Source organism: Dendrobates tinctorius, unplaced genomic scaffold, assembly GCF_039654945.1.
Source record: "Dendrobates tinctorius isolate UK_male_01 unplaced genomic scaffold, ASM3965494v1 ptg000020l, whole genome shotgun sequence".
In the NCBI taxonomy this organism is placed as follows: domain Eukaryota; kingdom Metazoa; phylum Chordata; class Amphibia; order Anura; family Dendrobatidae; genus Dendrobates; species Dendrobates tinctorius.
This window is the reverse complement of record NW_027361688.1, coordinates 9,194,981-9,214,313: the sequence shown is the minus strand read 5'-3', so window position 1 is coordinate 9,214,313 and position 19,333 is coordinate 9,194,981. Positions and strand designations below refer to the sequence as shown.

Below are 19,333 nucleotides of genomic sequence, written 5' to 3'. Positions count from 1 at the left end.
ATGGCAGCATATCGCGTGAACCTTGTGGCTGTGCAGTACAGTAAACGGCGCCCTCAGGGAATGGGGAATATGTGGGTGTCTTAAAAGGGGGGGGGGATGGACACACTCCACAAGTTTGACTTAAACTGCTCTTTCAAGCTTCGCCTTTGATCACTTTCCACTTTAAGTGATTGTCTCAAGAGCAGCACAGGCGGTCGATCACAACCTAAGCCGGGCCTACATTGCGCCGGGTGTAATCAAGTGGCAGAAAGACCACCGCTGCCATCTAGCGCTGCACTGGAGCCGACGGGTTTTTGAGGGCCAACAGTGTTGGCCAGGTTTAAAGTAAATGCTTACACGAGCGAAAGAAAATAACTTGTGTGTTTGACTACAGCTGGTAAACTGTGACGGTGGTCGGTCTCCTAGGCAACAAGTTATAAACAAAAGAAAAAAGTGTTGATATCTCGAAAACGACCGAGAATTGTAACAAGCATTAAATTGCAGAAGTGCTTGTTTTTACAAGCACTATCCCACAACATCCATCTATGAAAATGAAAGTAACCCTTTAAAAAGGATTGGAAGTCTAATCATATATAGTTACACAAGAAAAAAAAAAAATCTAGAGCCATGAAGTTGACGATCAAATTATTTTCCTTTGTGTGTTAAAGGGCAGCAATGATAAATATTTCATAGACAAATATTTCACAACAAGCCCGGCCAGCTCCAGCCTTGTGACAGTAGAATGGGGAAGCAGAGGCAATGAAGTCCGCGGCGGCCCCCCGGGCGTCCTCTGTATATCACTTTAATGTCACATTCTCTATGAGGAGCCTTCGGGGGCCGAAGCAATACAAGACTACGACACCAAGACTACAAGTCTCCCGTTGCCACGCCATATGCATCTTTTCCTGGAAACCCTGAATTGCTGCGCTCCAGTTATTCCTCCTGGAAATGTACTGAATTTACAGGAAGAGTAAAAGAGGAATTTTAAAGAAGCGAATATTGGACAGGTCCTTCAGTTCAAGTCTAAAATATGGGGAAATTAGCAAGGGGTTAAAAATCTCTCCTATAAATCAGCGAAGACAAAGAAAAAAAAAGACAAAAAAAAAAAAAACCTGCTGCTGTCAATGTTCTCAGCAAAGGCTGATCTACGATCCTTGGTTCAGCTGTGGTCTAAGCAGATGGGAAGTAAGGTGCAATGTTCCCAGAGATCGATGACCGCGCTGACAGTCGGATTTATCAGGCCATTCATAAGCACTTTACCGACAATTAATGCACTGCCGGTAATATGTATATATCAATCCACGGGGGTCTCAATGGGCCGAACTCAAAGCATCAATGACCCCTGAAGTCAGTTAGTAATTTGCAGCCTCTCTCCATAGAGGGAAAAAAAAAAAAAAAAAAAAATACATAAATAAAATATATTTTTTTTTTTAGTATACATACATACATACATACACTACCGTTCAAAATTTTGGGGTCACCCACACAATTGTGTGTTTTCCATGAAAACTCATACTTTTATCAAATGGGTTGCCATATGAATTTAAAATCTAGTCCCGACATTGACATGGCTTGAAAAAAAGATTTTTATTTGAAATAATTTTGCCCTTCAAACTTTGCTTTCGTCACAGAATCCTGCCTTCGCAGCAATTCCAGCATTGCAGACCTTTGACATTATAGGAGTTTACCTAACAAATTATCTGGAGAAATTTCCCCCCCCATGCTTCCAGAAGCCCCTCACACAAGTTGGTTTGGCTTGATGGGCACCATACGGTCAAGCTGCTCCCACAACAGCTCAATGGGGTTGAGATCTGGTGACTGCGCTGGCCACTCCATTACAGATAGAATACCAGCTGCCTGCTTCTTCCCTATATAGTTTTTCCATAATTTGGAGGTGTGCTCTGGGTCATTGTCCTGTTGTAGGATGAAATTGGCTCCACTCAAGCGCTGTCCACAGGGTATGGCATGGAGTTGCAAAATAGATAGCCTTCCTTATTCAAAATCCCTTTTACCTTGTACAAATCTACCACTTTACCAGCACCAAAGCAACCCCAGACCATCACATTTCCTCCACCATGCTTGACAGATGGCGTCAGGCACTCTTCCAGCATCTTTTCAGTGGTTCTGCGTCTCAGAAATGTTCTTCTGTTTGATCCAAACACCTCGAATTTGGATTCGTCTGTCATAACACTTTATACCAATCTTCCTCTGTCCAATGTCTGTGTTCTTTTGCCCATATTAATCTTTTCCTTTTATTAGCCAGTCTCGGATATGGCTTTTTCTTTGCCACTCTGCCCTGAAGGCCAACATCCCGGAGTCGCCTCTAAACTATAGACGTTGACACTGGCGTTTTGCGTGTACTATTTAAAGAAGCTGCCAGTTAAAGACCTGTGAGGCGTCTATTTCTCAAACTACAGACTCTAATGTACTTGTCTTGTTGCTCAGTTGTGCAGCGCGGCCTCTCACTTCTCTTTCTACTCTGGTTAGAGCCTGTTTGTGCTCCTCTGAAGGGAGTAGTACACACCGTTGTAGGAAATCTTCAGTTTCTTGGCAATTTCTCACATGGAATAGCCTTCATTTCTAAGAACAAGAATAGACTGTCGAGTTTCACATGAAAGTTCTTTTTTTCCGGCCATTTTGAGAGTTTAATGGAATCAACAAATGTAATGCTCCAGATTCTCAACTAGCTCAAAAGAAGGTCAGGTTTATAGCTTCTCTAATCAGCCAAACTGTTTTCAGCTGTGCTAGCATCCTTGCACAAGGGTTTTCAAGGGTATTCTAACCATCCATTAGCCTTCTTACACAGTTCGCAAACACAAAGTACCACAAGAACACTGGAGTGATGGTTGTTGGAAATGAGCCTCTATACACCTATGAAGATATTGCATTACAGACCAGACGTATGCAGCTAGAATAGTCATTTACCACATTAACAATGTATAGAGTATATTTCTGAATCATTTAATGTTAGCTTCATTGGAAAAAACTGTGCTTTTCTTTCAAAAATAAGGAAATTTCTAAGTGACCCTAAATTTTTGAATGGTAGTGTGTGTGTATATATTCTTTATTTTTTATTAAAATTCTAAATATATAATTTATTTTTTTCCACCCCACATACATACACACACAGCTACGGAGTTCTAAATGAAAACCATCATACACTTGCCAAGTTCACATAAGGACACAAGGAAAAAAAAAAAATTTGAGGAGGGTCTACAACACTCCACGCTACCGCGTACTGCATGCCAGGTGTGGCGTTTGGTACAATCACTATATATTCAGGGGGTGCAAAAAAAAAAAAAAAAATTATTGGAAACAGGACCTGGCCTCAGCCGAATGTGCTGTGTTCTCCCCGAGGTGCTACGCAGGAACAAAGCATTGAGGATTATATTACAATGGAGCCGTACAGGCTGCTAGGACGCGCGGCGGTGCAGAGGTGTTAAAAGCCGCAAAGTCTCGTGTTCGTTAGAGCCGAAGTGAAACTGAACGTGAACGTAAGGCAGGTTTTAAGTCGGATTTGATATAGAAATCGACCTTGAGAGCGAGCAAAAGGTAAAATAAATAATGAAAAGTAAACCATTTAAGGAGATAAAAATTGAAAATTTTGGCAAATTCTGAAACAATGTTAGAACTGTAACAAACATTTAATTTTTTTACGTCATTTTCAATGTAGGTGACGGGATTGAATTCTAAAACTAAAGCGAATTGCTCTGAGGCAAGATACTCGGGAGGTCAAAACACAGAGCTGTCGTCATTCAGGAGGGGTAACAGTCCCAGCACCTGGGACCGAAGCCAATACAACATACCTTGACCAAAAGAAAAACTGGCAATCGGACCCTAAAGACTCGGCCGTGATTTGCCAAGTACGTAGTGTTCTGTCCCCGTCAGGCTCACTTCCACTTCTAGACAATGGTTTCCACATGGGACTGTGAAGTGGAACAATCTAATCTGTTCGGAGCTCTGAAGCCAAACAGCTCGTCAGGACGGCAGCAAACAATCAGAGGCCGCTTCTCAAGCACAATTTCCATGTGCACCTGCTACCTAAGCACAGAAGCTGCCATTCTGAGAACTGTCGGGACTAGGAGGCTACTCATTATACGAGGAGCCCTTGATAAAACATTACCTAAGAGCTCCGGCTCATCACCGGCTCAACCTGCTCATACCTCCTCCATCACCAACCAAGGTCAAGGGTGCTGGTCTTAAGATGAAATCCACGCCATTGAAAAAGCCAGAAGAGGTTGGACTGGCACACAAGAAAAGCCGAGGATCTTCCCGTGGTCCTGACGTCCAAGATTAGTGGTCTCCAACCTGCAGTTCTGTAGATGTTGACAAACTACAGCATACCAAGTTTGAGGCCACTGCCTTACTTGTAGGCCAAGTGCTAATTTTTCTAACCACGTCCCACACAAACTTGACCACCAAGTAGTGTGTGGACGGGGAATAAGACTGGCCGATATCAGTGCTTCCTAATTATTGTCCCGTCTAAACAACCTGACACTCTCGACGCACAAGCAAGATGTTCCTTCAGTGATCTAAATAGAACAGCTACAGTCGTGTTAACAATCGCGTTTGGCCGGTCTAAAAAGGCTACTGAAAACCACCGATCGCCTTCCTTGTAAGCCATCAACGATCGTTTAACGGCCAAGTGATAACGTAGTCCAAGTCCCAGGTGAGAATAAAGGATCAGACATGCTGAGATCCAACATGTCCACTCTTTCTCTCCTGATATCTGCCATAAGAACAGTAAAGGAGGCCAAACATCTTATAGAGTTGTCACCTGAATACTCAATCGCACAATAACGCTTTCTCCCAACACAACGGTCCCGATTCATTGGGGAGGGGTATAAAGGCGTTGCCAGACACGTTGGAAAGGGGCTTGTCTAACGGGAGGACAAAGAAAGGGGACGGATGTTTGAATTCACTCTTCTCTATCTGAAGTCATCAGTTGTGGAAGCATCAGGAGGTAGCAATACACTAGGTTGGTTGGCCGATCTTGACGAAAATTTTCAGATTCAAGTAAGATGACTGGACAGATCGATACCAAAAATGATTGGGCATGTCAGAATTCAACATGCTTGATCCTTTATTTTCCACAAGACATAAGTTGTTTGGCATTGGCTTCTCTCTCCAGGATGGACAGTAGTTAGCCAAATGGGCATCCAGTTGAAAACTAAGGAGTACGGCCACCTTTAAAGCACATCCATCATGATATACGAGATCTTGGCTTGTGGTCTAAGCCTTCAATTCTAAGCAAAAAAAAATGTGAAAAATTAAAAAACTTTTCCAACATATATTACCCCTGGAGTGGCCACAGCTGGCCAGTAATTGACTGCGCGTCGCTGGAAACCGGGAACTGTTCTAGACGCCAGATGGGCTCGGGAACCATTACGGCTCCTTATTACTCACCCGGTGTATCGAAACGTTTCCAAATGATTCTGCACTTCAATCCCAACACCAATCAACAGAAATTAGACACTCGGTTAGGCAAATGACGATTAAAAAAAAAAAAAAACTGCTAACGAGAAAAGCTCACCATGAATCTGCAGAGGAGAAAAAAAAAAAGCAAAAACAAAAATACGAGGCAGCAGGTGGGACATTATGTAAGTGCACAACCACTGCGAGATGTCGTTTTGCGAAAGCGCTAAATATTTACACAGCAATTGATTCCAAGTGTCGCTTACACCGACAATCAATGCGGGTACACACACGGCAACCGCCGCACATGAGCCTCGCTGATTAGCACCGCGACACGACCGGTGGGATCTATCCTCCGGCACTAATCCGCATACAGGTAAATATCAAGTTTCTCATCATTAGGGGGTGATGGAAGAAAATTCCCTTTTTGATTTGTAAAAAAAAAACACTTCTCAAGCATCTGAATGGAATAAATCAATCGGAACATCCCAGGGCTGCATTCACAACTTTGTTGGTCGCCATTGGAAACCGTAAACACACCAGCAGAATAGTGAGTGCAGCTCTGGAGTATAATACAGGATGTAACTCAGGATCAGTAATGTAATGTATGTACACAGTGACTGCACCAGCAGAATAGTGAGCGCAGCTCTGGAGTATAATACAGGATGTAACTCAGGATCAGTAATGTAATGTATGTACACAGTGACTGCACCAGCAGAATAGTGAGCGCAGCTCTGGAGTATAATACAGGATGTAACTCAGGATCAGTAATGTAATGTATGTACACAGTGACTGCACCAGCAGAATAGTGAGTGCAGCTCTGGAGTATAATACAGGATGTAACTCAGGATCAGTAATGTATGTACACAGTGACTGCACCAGCAGAATAGTGAGTGCAGCTCTGGAGTATAATACAGGATGTAACTCAGGATCAGTAATGTAATGTATGTACACAGTGACTGTACCAGCAGAATAGTGAGTGCAGCTCTGGGGTATAATGCAAAATGTATTGGTTGTTACAGACAAAGGGGCCGAATTAGGTATTGAAATGAGCCAGTTAGCCAGCCCCCTGTATACAGCTCACTCATAACATGTTAACACAGGAAACTTCATTACTACAGGAGTTGGACAAAATAATGGAAACACCTGAAAACATCAACAAAAGTTAGTTTAACCCCTTCACCCCCAAGGGTGGTTTGCACGTTCATGACCGGGCCAATTTTTACAATTCTGACCACTGTACCTTTATGAGGTCATAACTCTGGAACGCTTCCATGGATCCCGGTGATTCTGACATTGTTTTCTCGTGACATATTGTACTTCATGTTACTGGTAAAATTTCATTCAAATAACTTGCGTTTATTTGTGAGAAAAACGGAAATTTGGCGAAAACTTCGCAATTTTCCAACTTTGAATTTTTATGCCCTTAAATCACAGAGATACGGCCACAAAAAACTTGATAACTAACATTTCCCACATGTTTACTTTATATCAGCACAATTTTGGAACCAAAATTTTTTTTTGTTAGGAAGTTATAAGGGTTAAAAGTTGACCAGCGATTTCTCATTTTTACAACACCATTTTATTTTTAGGACCACATCACATTTGAAGCCACTTTGAGGGGCCTATATGATAGAAAATACCCAGAAGTGACACCATTCTAAAAGCTGCACCCCTTAAGGTGCTCAAAACCACATTTAAGAAGTTTATTAACCCTTTAGGTGCGTCACAGGAATTTTTTTGAATATTTAAAAAAAAAATGAACATCTAACTTTTTTTTCACAAAAAAAATACTTCAGGTTCAATTTTTTTTTATTTTACCAAGGGTAACAGGAGAAATTGGACTGCAAAAGTTATTGTGCAATTTGTCCTGAGTACGCTGATACCTGATATGTGGGGGGGAACGACTGTTTCGGCGCATGGCAGAGCTCAGAATGGAGGAGCGCCGTTTGACTTTTTCAATGCAAAATTGGCTGGAATTCAGATCGGACGCCATGTCGCGTTTGGAGAGCCCCTGATGTACCTAAACAGTGGAAACCCCCTACAAGTGACCCCATTTTGGAAACTAGACCCCCCCAAGGAACTTATCTAGATATGTTGTGAGAACTTTGAACCCACAAGGGCTTTACAGAAGTTTATAACGTACAGCGGTACAATTAAAAAATCATATTTTTTCCACAAAAATGATATTTTTGCCAATTTTTTATTTTCCTAAGGGTAACAAGAGAAATTGGACCCCAAAAATTGTTTTGCAATTTGTCCTGAGTAGGCTGATACCCCATATGTGGGGGAAAAACACTGTTTGGGCGCAAGGCAGAGCTTGGAAGGGAAGGAGCACCATTTGACTTTTTCAACTCAGAATTGGCTGGAATTGAGATCAGACGCCGTGTTGCATTTGGAGAGCCCCTGATGTGCCCAAACAGTGGAAACCCCCAATTCTAACTCCAACCCGAACCCAAACACACCCCTAACCCTAATCTCAGCCCTAACCCTAACGGAAAAATGGAAATAAATACATTTTTTTTATTTTATTATTTTTCCCCTAACTAAGGGTGATAACGGGGGGTTTGATTTACTGTTTATGGCGGTTTTTATGTTTGGCAGCTGTCACACGCTAAAAGACGCTTTTTATTGTAAAAATAGTTTTTGCATCACCACATACTGAGAGCTATAATTTTTCCGTATTTTGACCCACCGAGTCATGTGAGGTCTTATTTTTTGCGGGACGAGTTGACGTTTATATCGGTACCATTTTCGGGCACGTGACATCTTTTGATCGCTTTTTATTCCGATTTTTGGGACGCAGAATGAACAAAAACCAGCGTTTCATGAATTTCTTTTGGGGGGTGCGTTTACACCGTTCCGCGTGCGGTAAAATTGATAAAGCGGTTTTATTCTTCAGGTCAGTATTTTTGCATCGCTTTATTCTGCGAGCTATAACTTTTTTATTTTTTCGCTGATGATGCTGTGTGGCGGCTCATTTTTTGCGGGACAAGATGACGTTTTCAGCGGTACCATGGATATTTATATGCGTCTTTTTGATCGCGCGTTATTACACTTTTTGTTTGGCGGTATGATAAATCATTTTTTGCTTCGTTTTTTATTTTTTAAGGGGTTTGCTAAAGGGGTTAACTAATGGGACAGTTTTATAGGGCAGGTCGTTACGGACGCGGCGATACCTAATATGTGTACTTTTGTTTTTTTTTATTTCCAAAAAATGGATTTATTTGGGGGAATATATTTTTTTTTTCTAATTTATTTGGCGATTTTTTTTAATTTATTTTAACACTTTAAATTTTTTTTTACCTTTATTAAATAGTCCCAGGTGGGACATCACTGTCCTGTGACAGATCACTGATCTGTCACAGGCAGTGCAGAAGGCTTCCTCATGCCTGCGCTTTGCAGGCACTGAGGAAGCCAGCTTCCTGCAGGCCCCCGAAGGCCCCCGTCGCCATCTTGGATTCGGGGGCCTGCAGGAAAGGAGCCCCCTGCAGCAGCGCTGCACATTGCGCTACCGTGGGGGGCTCAGGGAAGCACGGAGGGAGCCCCCTCCCTGCCGATGCTTCCCTTTAACCCTCGGTACACCGCGATCATGTTTGATCACGGTGTGCAAGGGGTTAACGTGTCGGGGAGCGGTCCGTGACCGCCCCTGACACATTGTGCTGGGTGTCAGCTGTGATAATCAGCTGATACCCGGCTGCGATCAGCGGCGCTCACCATGTGGGCGCCGCTGATCGCGGTAGACATACTATCCCGTCCATGGGCATAGGGGCCCGGGTCCCATGGACGGGATAGTACGTCGGATGTCAGGAAGGGGTTAATACGGTGTAGGTCCACCTTTTGCGGCGATTACAGCCTCAATTCTCCGACGTATGGATTCATACAAGGTGTGAATTGTTTCCAAAGGAATTGTAGCCCATTCTTCAGGTAAAACACCCTCCAGTTCTTTGAGCGACGATGGCGGCAGAAATCGACGTCTAACTTGAATCTCTAAAATCGGCCATAAATGCTCAAAAATGTTGAGATCTGGGGACTGTGGGGGCCAGATGAGATGCTCAACTTCATTACAATGTTCCTCGTGCCATGCTTGAACGATTCTAGCTGTATGAATTGGTGCATTATCATCCTGAAAGATGGCGTTCCCCTCCAGGAACAGTGCTTGAACCATAGGATGCACTTGGTCGCCCAAAATGCCTAAATAATCGCGGCTGTTACTTCTTCCATGAAGGGATATCATTGGCCCGGCGGATCTCCACGAAATAGCACCCCAGATCATCACAGAACCTCCACCATGATTTACGGTTGGGAGAAGGCAGTCTGGATGGAATGCTTCTTTCGGCTGTCTCCAAACGTACACTCGGCCGGAGGTCGGAAATAGGGTAAACGACGATTCGTCTGAGAATATCACATGTTTCCACTGCTCGAGGAACCAATTCTGGAGGTTTCTCCACCACTCAACGCTTGGAAACATTTGTCATTGAGAGCAGCGGTTTTCGAATTGCAGCTCTTCCGTGGAATCCAGATTTGTGCAGCTCCCGACGAACAGTTTTCGTGGAAACTGGGTTCTGTAGGTGTTCATTGAGCGCAGCAGTGATTTTCGGAGCCGTGGTCTTACAATCCTCTCTCACAATTCGCTTTAGAGTCCGACGCTCTCTCTCGGTCAACTTCGACTTTCGGCCGGACCTGTGCTTTGCTGCGGACGTTTTTCCTTCTCTTTCAAACGCAGTCATTACTTTGGAGACAGTACCTCTTGACACGCCAAGCATTCGGGCACTTTCTGTTACACTAGCGCCTGCCATACGAGCACCAATAATTTGGCCTCTTTGAAAATCCGAGAGGTCTGCCATTGGTATCAGGTTCTCATCAATGTTCTTACAATTCTGCAAAACAAACAGTTAATTTACATACACATATCACATAACACAAATAATCAACTACAAAACATTACCATATGCCACGGTTTGCATGTTCATAACATGTTCGAAGATTAGGATGCCAAAACGTTAGGTGTTTCCATTATTTGGTCCAACCCCTGTACGTCACGTTACAGAACCCAGGACCCCCATACTAAGTTCAGTGTAATATTAGCAACAGATCTAAAAGTCATATTTTAGGCAGAGGACCCTTATTAATGTAATTGTTAAAAGAGGCTTTATTGCAACGTTTTAAATGGCTGAAACTTATCGCAGCCAAAAGGACGATCCGCACCGAAAGCAGCGGCTGTGCAGACAATAGAAAGCTTCTGTAATTCTACGGATGCATTGATGATGGATTATCCCCTTCTGCAACATCAAAGGAAATCCTTTATCTTTTCAACACACAAAACGACGATTACAATACCTTCACGGATACCCGGGGCTAGTAGTCAGGCTCAAAAACAGGCACACACGGAGGGAGGAGGGCGGCGTATCACAATATAGTAGATGCGTCTCTTCTGTCAAGTCTGTTTCCCATTTCTTGGCTACAACAATATCTAAAATCTTTTGCATTCGGGGGAAAAAAGGGGGGAGGCTCCTGCTGCAGCCAGCTGTCTTACAGACACTAAACAGTAAGGAAGAGGAGAGACATGGCTGGTCTCCTGACAAGCAATCCCAGGAACGACTTAAATAAGGAGGAGCTGGGATGCAAATTTTACAAAAAAAAAAAAAAAAATGTGTTAGTGGCCCACGTCTCGGCCTTGCGTCGCTCCTCACGTTCTGATAGCCCCACATTTCTCGAGCAGACAGGTTGCTGCCAGGAGACATCCTCATGGCAAGAGTCCCCTTAGGATAAGCAATCAACCAATTTCTTTCTCGCCCCGCTTCCCATGTGCCTTACAAGTCTCCTCTTAGTATCGCTCCACACGTGCCTTACCAGTCTCCTCGTGCCACTGCTCACATCCCCAGCCAGTGTTCTTCTCATGCTGATCCTCACATTTCTTGATAGTCTCCTCGGGCCGCTCCACGCGCCAGTCTCCTCGGGCCGCTCCACACGCCCCGCGCCAGTCTCCGTGTCCCGCGCCAGTCTCCGCGGGCCGCTCCACGCGCCAGTCTCCGTGTCCCGCGCCAGTCTCCGCGGGCCGCGCCCCGCGCCAGTCTCCGCGGGCCGCTCCACGCGCCCCGCGCCAGTCTCCGCGGGCCGCTCCACGCGCCCCGCGCCAGTCTCCGCGGGCCGCTCCACGCGCCCCGCGGGCCGCTCCACGCGCCCCGCGGGCCGCTCCACGCGCCCCGCGCCAGTCTCCGCGGGCCGCTCCACGCGCCCCGCGCCAGTCTCCGCGGGCCGCTCCACGCGCCCCGCGCCAGTCTCCGTGTCCCGCTCCACGCGCCCCGCGCCAGTCTCCGTGTCCCGCACCAGTCTCCGCGGGCCGCTCCACACACCAACGCCAGTCTCCGCGGGCCGCTCCACACGCCCCGCACCAGTCTCCGCGGGCCGCTACTCTTTACATTCTCTTCTGGCAGGGAACGTCACAAAATCTCTGGAGCCAATCAAGAAGCCACCAGCCGGCTACAGGAGTAATGTTCCGTCTGAGCCAGAAGAGGACTAGGGGACAGTTTTTTCCAGCTCAGACAGCGCATCGCTGCTGCAGATGCTGGCACTGATTGGTTGCACTGTTTATGTGAAGCCCCAGTCAAAAGTGGAAGTGAAGAGACCGGCAGGGGACTCGGGCAGTTTCCTGTAGTCTCCCAGCTGATCGCGGGGGGGGGATTAAGCTACTGGATCTGTAGTGATCAACTGATCATGAGTGGGTCCTTATTTCATGACAGCCGAGACCATCGGTCTTAAATGTCCCAGATAACTATTTCTGCTATGAGGAAAAAAAAATATACGGCGAATAAACCACATTATGAGACACTGAAATTGAGATATTACGGGCAGGAGGAAATCCAATCTAGTGCAGACATCCATCATCACTGTCCCTGGCACTGCCCGTACGCACCATAAAGCATGATCATCAAAATCTACTTTTCATTCCTAAATCAGCGGCGCGGCCTCAGCCGGTGCCGACGAGTGGCGTCAATATCACATCTGAAAGGCTGAGAAACTTCCTGTCACACCAGAGCGGTTCTGCTGTCAAAGCCCTGGAGCGCGCGGCGTTCAGTGCGCCGACGGCCTCAATCATAGGCGAATACATTACAACGTCCACAGAACGGGAAGCAGAGACGGCAGATGAGAGCGGAAGTAGCGGAGAAGACCGATGACGTAGCCAGGACCGATACTACAAGCAGGACAGAAGTGGGGCACGCAGCTAACTTTAAGGCCCCCTCTTCCCTGGGAAGACGTGCTAGCCTCCTGACGAAGGACGCCCCCAAGCGAGAAGCAACTAGCCATTGTCTGGGCTGCCAGGTAGGAACGCACCGGCCTCGTGGCCGGGCAGCCCCCTACCAGGAGGCGTGCCGCCCTCGTGACCACGCAGCCTGCCGCCCTCGGGACCACGCAGCCCGCCGCCAGGAGGCACACCGCCCTCGTGACCACGCAGCCCGCCACCCTCGTGACCACGCAGCCCGCCGCCCTCGTGACCACGCAGCCCGCCGCCAGGAGGCACACCGGCCTCGTGACCACGCAGCCCGCCGCCAGGAGGCACACCGGCCTCGTGACCACGCAGCCCGCCGCCAGGAGGCACACCGGCCTCGTGACCACGCAGCCCGCCGCCAGGAGGCACACCGGCCTCGTGACCACGCAGCCCGCCGCCAGGAGGCACACCGGCCTCGTGACAAGAATTAACTTAGGATAACCACCCGACTATTTGACGAAACCCCAAGAAAGATGCACTGGCTCCTTCACAAGACTCCCATCCCCACTCTTTTGCCAAGGCTCTAGGAGAAACATCAAACACTTGCCAAGACCCCATGTAGGAACTCTGCTCCCTGCGAGCTTCCGCAGAACACATGCCGGGCCCCATAATTCCCCATGTAAATGGAGCGGTAGTGAGCATGTGCGACCAATGCTCTGGTCACTGTCTACAGAAACGGTGGCCGCACATGCTCACGAGCGCTCCCTTCACACAGGCGATGAGTCATCATCTACCCAGATGATAGAAGACAAATATTGTTAGCAGGACAACCATTTCACCAGACTGGGCTACTATGAAGTCCCACCAACATGGGGGTTTCATACATCGACCAGTTTATTTTTTCCCCTGAAGTAGCTATAAAAATACAAAGAGGAGGATAAATCCGGTCTCTTTATTACAAAACGTCACGTTCTTCTCACACTCAGAAAACAAAACTCACACTAAAAGCACAATAGGACACAGACTGCAGCCAAAACATCACGAATGCAAGCATTGTCACACCGGGCTGCGATTCATCAATGCGGCCACCGGGGGCAGCAGAGTGCACTCTTGTTTTGTTTAAATGGGGAGGATTTAAATGTCCTCGCAGCCATGCTGTCAATCAGCGGCGGCTCCCCTTACAATCACAACCTCCCTCCTCCCCCGGCGTCTGAGCAAATACCCCTGGCCTGATGCCTGAAAACAAAGCTGAAACCAGAGCAGAGCAAAACAAGCCACACAATAAAGAAAAAAAAGCCATAACCTGGGAAAAACCTGTATGGCGGACTGTATGGGGACACCGGGCGGGGGGCAGGAACTACTTCCTTTGTTCAAATGACCACAAAACCATATATATATATATATATAAATAACCCCCCCCCCCCATAGATCTCACATGGGACCTGACCACATGGCTGATCCGCGCTCCAAACGATCACGGATCCCGGTCCGTAAAGTTCCCAGCTGTCGTTTCCGTGCCCGCATGATTCCACCACCGCCGGTTATTACATAGCAGGCAAACAATAGGCCCCGGCGGATAATAAGGGCACTTGTAACGTGGGCGATTATGAGCCATTGTCTGTGGGAGGGTAACGATCTGCCGCCCGATATCACACAGCATCATCACAACACACTACAGAAAAGGTCACAAAGCACATGTTATAGCGGCAGCAGTCACACTGGAACCCACGCCGCCGCCAGCTCTCTGCACTCCACACACACAACTTCTAGTCAGGTCATTAAATGACAGACTCGGAAGCACTAACCCTACATTCCCCCCCTATAGACATCTGTATGCCTAGGTTATACCAGCTGGGCTATAAAGTCACCACTTTGAGAGGAGGGGGGCACTTATTTTCTAGGTACACAAACATTTCATAACTACTTTATATATCATGGAGGGGCTGGTATAATCTATGTATAACTACAACTGGAGTAGTCTGCTATTACATAGGCATAGAGGGGCCGGTATAAGCTGAGAAATGTATGTTGGAGAGCTGGTGTAACACAGGCACCTCACCAGTCCTGGGGGGCTGCTATAGCCCATGCGTAACCCATAAACTCGGCTGCTAGAACCTAAGCATGGCCCTACTTTAGCAGGAGAGCTTTGGGGGCAGCGTATATTACAACTTGGTGGGAGGATGATAAGCAAAAGTTGTTATTTGGGGGATAGGGGCAGCTGCTATAACATAGGCACGTCACCAGACTTAGTGGCTGGTATGACTTATGCATGATCAATAACATACAGAAGTTGTTACTTTCAGGGGAGAAAAGGGGGTGGCTGCTATAATACAGGCATGGACATACTTTGCAAAGCAACTTGTAGTGTCTATCACTCGGTGGTTGGTATAACTCATGCATGAAGCTGCTATTACATAGGCATAACCACACTTTATAAAGTAACTTATTTTTATTTTAATCCCGTGGGGGAGGGGGCTGCTATAACATAGGCATATCACTAATCAACGGAAGCTGCTATAACGTAGGCATGTCGCTAGTCTACAGAAGCTGCTATAACGTAGGCATGTCGCTAGTCAACGGAAGCTGCTATAACGGAGGCACATCGCTAGTCAACGGAAGCTGCTATAACGGAGGCATGTCGCTAGTCAACGGAAGCTGCTATAACGTAGGCATGTCGCTAGTCTACGGAAGCTGCTATAACGTAGGCATGTCGCTAGTCTACAGAAGCTGCTATAACGTAGGCATGTCGCTAGTCTACAGAAGCTGCTATAACGTAGGCATGTCGCTAGTCTACAGAAGCTGCTATAACGTAGGCATGTCGCTAGTCTACAGAAGCTGCTATAACGTAGGCACGTCGCTAGTCTACAGAAGCTGCTATAACGTAGGCACGTCGCTAGTCTACAGAAGCTGCTATAACGTAGGCACGTCGCTAGTCTACAGAAGCTGCTATAACGTAGGCACGTCGCTAGTCAACGGAAGCTGCTATAACATAGGCACGTCGCTAGTCAACGGAAGCTGCTATAATGGAGGCACGTCGCTAGTCTACAAAAGCTGCTATAACGTAGGCATGACACTAGTCAACGGAAGCTGCTATAACGTAGGCATGACACTAGTCAACGGAAGCTGCTATAACGTAGGCATGACACTAGTCAACGGAAGCTGCTATAACGTAGGCATGACACTAGTCAATGGAAGCTGCTATAACGTAGGCATGACACTAGTCAACGGAAGCTGCTATAAAACGTAGGCATGACACTAGTCAACGGAAGCTGCTATAACGTAGGCATGACACTAGTCAACGGAAGCTGCTATAACGTAGGCATGACACTAGTCAACGGAAGCTGCTATAACGTAGGCATGACACTAGTCAACGGAAGCTGCTATAACGTAGGCATGACACTAGTCAACGGAAGCTGCTATAACGTAGGCATGACACTAGTCAACGGAAGCTGCTATAACGTAGGCATGACACTAGTCAACGGAAGCTGCTATAACGTAGGCATGACACTAGTCAACGGAAGCTGCTATAACGTAGGCATGACACTAGTCAACGGAAGCTGCTATAACGTAGGCATGACACTAGTCAACGGAAGCTGCTATAACGTAGGCATGACACTAGTCAACGGAAGCTGCTATAACGTAGGCATGACACTAGTCAATGGAGGCTGCTATAACGTAGGCATGACACTAGTCAACAGAAGCTGCTATAACGTAGGCATGACACTAGTCAACGGAAGCTGCTATAACGTAGGCATGTTGCTAGTCAATGGAGGCTGCTATAACGTAGGCATGTTGCTAGTCAACGGAGGCTGCTATAACGTAGGCATGTCGCCAGTCAATGGAAGCTGCTATAACATAAGTCACTAGTCTTTGGAAGCTGCTATAACCCCTGCAAGTCTAACAACAACCTAGCGATGCCCTTACTTTTTTTTTTGGGGGGGGGGATCCGCTATAACACAGGCATGGCTACTTTTTGAAACTGTGGTGTGAATAATTTTCCTGTTAGCGTTTTTTCTTAGAGGTCTGCTATAGCCTAGGCAGTCATGCTTAAGAACGCCGACTGCCACAACTTGTGAGGGGGGTAACCTGCGAACATCTCTACTTTTTGGGGGGCACCAATATACCAGGTACGTTACTACTTTTGGGGGGCACCATTGTGACCGTAGGCGTGACGACACTTTTGGGGGCTCGCACTGTTTTGGGGGGCACTTTGGGTATCACGTTGTTACTTTTGGGGGGTGACACGCTGTTAGGGTCATGGTGCCCCCAGATCGAGCACTCCCTGGTGAAGTTGGGGCCCACGCTTGGTGGGGTGCCCGCCTGGGCCCTGACTTCATCACCTCGGAGACCACCTTATTGTTATTCCCCTCCCTGCCCCAGCCGTCCCCCCGCAGCCACAAAGCCCCAGCAGCCCCCCAGCGCCGGCCCAGAGCCCCCTCACCTGCTGTGGAACCAGTCCTTGCAGATGTCGCACTCGATCATGAACCGGCTCACATCGTACGGCTGCCGGCAGACACAGTAGACGGGAGCCGCTCCGGCCATCTTTAAAATCCACTCTCCAGCCCAGACATCACACACACACCACGGAGCGGGGGAGGACGCCACTGCGCATGTGCCACCAGCCTCCCCCCTCCCCTCTCCTCTCCGCACATACACACACTCTGCCCTAGTTCCAGCATTCTCATTGGACGAGGAAGTCGTACACTGGGGGGCGTGGTCATTCGCCAGCCTCAAAGCAATGACCGAGAAGGAATCATGGGCGAACGGTGACGAAACATTCCGGAAATTGCCGAGTGGAATGACATCTTCATTTAAAGGGATACCACAGAAATTATGAATGAAGATGGAGTGAAGTGACCCTGTCCTCTCTGATGAGGGGGGGGGGGGGGGGCAAAGAAGTAATAATAGTGCTCTGTAACTACCTCACAATAGTAAAGACATAAAAGGGGAAAACTACAGTGCCCCCATAATAAGGAAAACTACAGAGCCCCCCATAATAGGGAAAACTACAGAGCCCCCCATAATAGGGAAAAGTATACAGCCCCCATAATAAGGAAACTATAGAGCCCCCATAATAAGGAAAACTATAGAGCCCCCCATAATAGGGAAAACTACAGAGCCCCCCCATAATAAGGAAACTACAGAGCCCCCATAATAAGGAAACTATAGAGCCCCCCATAATAGGGAAAACTACAGAGCCCCCATAATAAGGAAACTACAGAGCCCCCATAATAAGGAAACTATAGAGCCCCCCATAATAGGGAAAACTACAGAGCCCCCATAATAAGGAAACTACAGATCCCCCCATAATAGGGAAAACCATAGAGCCCCCATAATAAGGAAACTACAGAGCCCCCATAATAAGGAAAACTATAGAGCCCCCATAATAAGGAAAACTATAGAGCCCCCATAATAAGGAAACTATAGAGCCCCCATAATAGGGAAACTACAGAGCCCCCATAATAAGGAAAACTATAGAGCCCCCATAATAAGGAAACTACAGAGCCCCCATAATAAGGAAACTATAGAGCCCCCCATAATAGGGAAAACTACAGAGCCCCCATAATAAGGAAACTACAGATCCCCCCATAATAAGGAAACTATAGAGCCCCCATAATAAGGAAACTACAGAGCCCCCATAATAAGGAAAACTATAGAGTCCCCATAATAAGGAAACTACAGAGCCCCCATAATAAGGAAACTACAGAGCCCCCATAATAAGGAAACTATAGAGCCCCCCATAATAGGGAAAACTACAGAGCCCCCATAATAAGGAAACTACAGATCCCCCCATAATAGGGAAAACTACAGAGCCCCCATAATAAGGAAACTACAGAGCCCCCATAATAAGGAAAACTATAGAGCCCCCATAATAAGGAAAACTATAGAGCCCCCATAATAAGGAAACTATAGAGCCCCCATAATAGGGAAAACTACAGAGCCCCCATAATAAGGAAACTATAGAGCCCCCATAATAAGGAAAACTATAGAGCCCCCATAATACGGAAACTACAGAGCCCCCATAATAGGGAAAACTACAGAGCCCCCATAATAAGGAAACTATAGAGCCCCCATAATAGGGAAAAGTATACAGCCCCCATAATAAGGAAACTATAGAGCCCCCATAATAAGGAAAACTATAGAGCCCCCATAATACGGAAACTACAGAGCCCCCCATAATAGGGAAAAGTATACAGCCCCCATAATAAGGAAACTATAGAGCCACCATAATAAGGAAACTATAGAGCCCCCATAATAGGGAAAACTACAGAGCCCCCATAATAAGGAAACTATAGAGCCCCCATAATAAGGAAAACTATAGAGCCCCCATAATACGGAAACTACAGAGCCCCCCATAATAGGGAAAAGTATACAGCCCCCATAATAAGGAAACTATAGAGCCACCATAATAAGGAAAACTATAGAGCCCCCCATAATAAGGAAACTATAGAGCCCCTCATAATAAGGAAAACTATAGAGCCCCCCATAATAAGGAAAACTATAGAGCCCCCATAATAAAGAAACTACAGAGCCCCCATAATAAGGAAAACTACAGAGCCCCCATAATAAGGGAACTATAGAGCCCCCATAATAAGGAAACTATAGAGCCCCCATAATAAGGAAAACTATAGAGCCCCCATAATAAGGAAAACTATAGAGCCCCCATAATAAGGAAACTATAGAGCCCCCATAATAGGGAAAACTACAGAGCCCCCATAATAAGGAAAC

General features: G+C 46.7%; 1 protein-coding gene across 2 annotated transcripts in view; it reads right to left on the bottom strand.

Annotated features, from left to right (window-relative positions):
• KDM7A (lysine demethylase 7A) overlaps positions 1–17,312 on the bottom strand; it is a 69,014-nt gene extending 51,702 nt beyond the window's left edge. Inside the window, exon 1 of one of the 2 annotated variants that reach the window (XM_073567624.1) lies at positions 17,046–17,312. In XM_073567624.1, coding sequence (XP_073423725.1) covers positions 17,046–17,146 — 101 coding nt within the window. In that variant the 5' untranslated portion in view covers positions 17,147–17,312. The remainder of the gene's footprint in view (positions 1–17,045) is intronic. The other variant, XM_073567625.1, reaches the window with a different exon arrangement.
• Between the last annotated feature and the right edge of the window lie 2,021 nt (positions 17,313–19,333).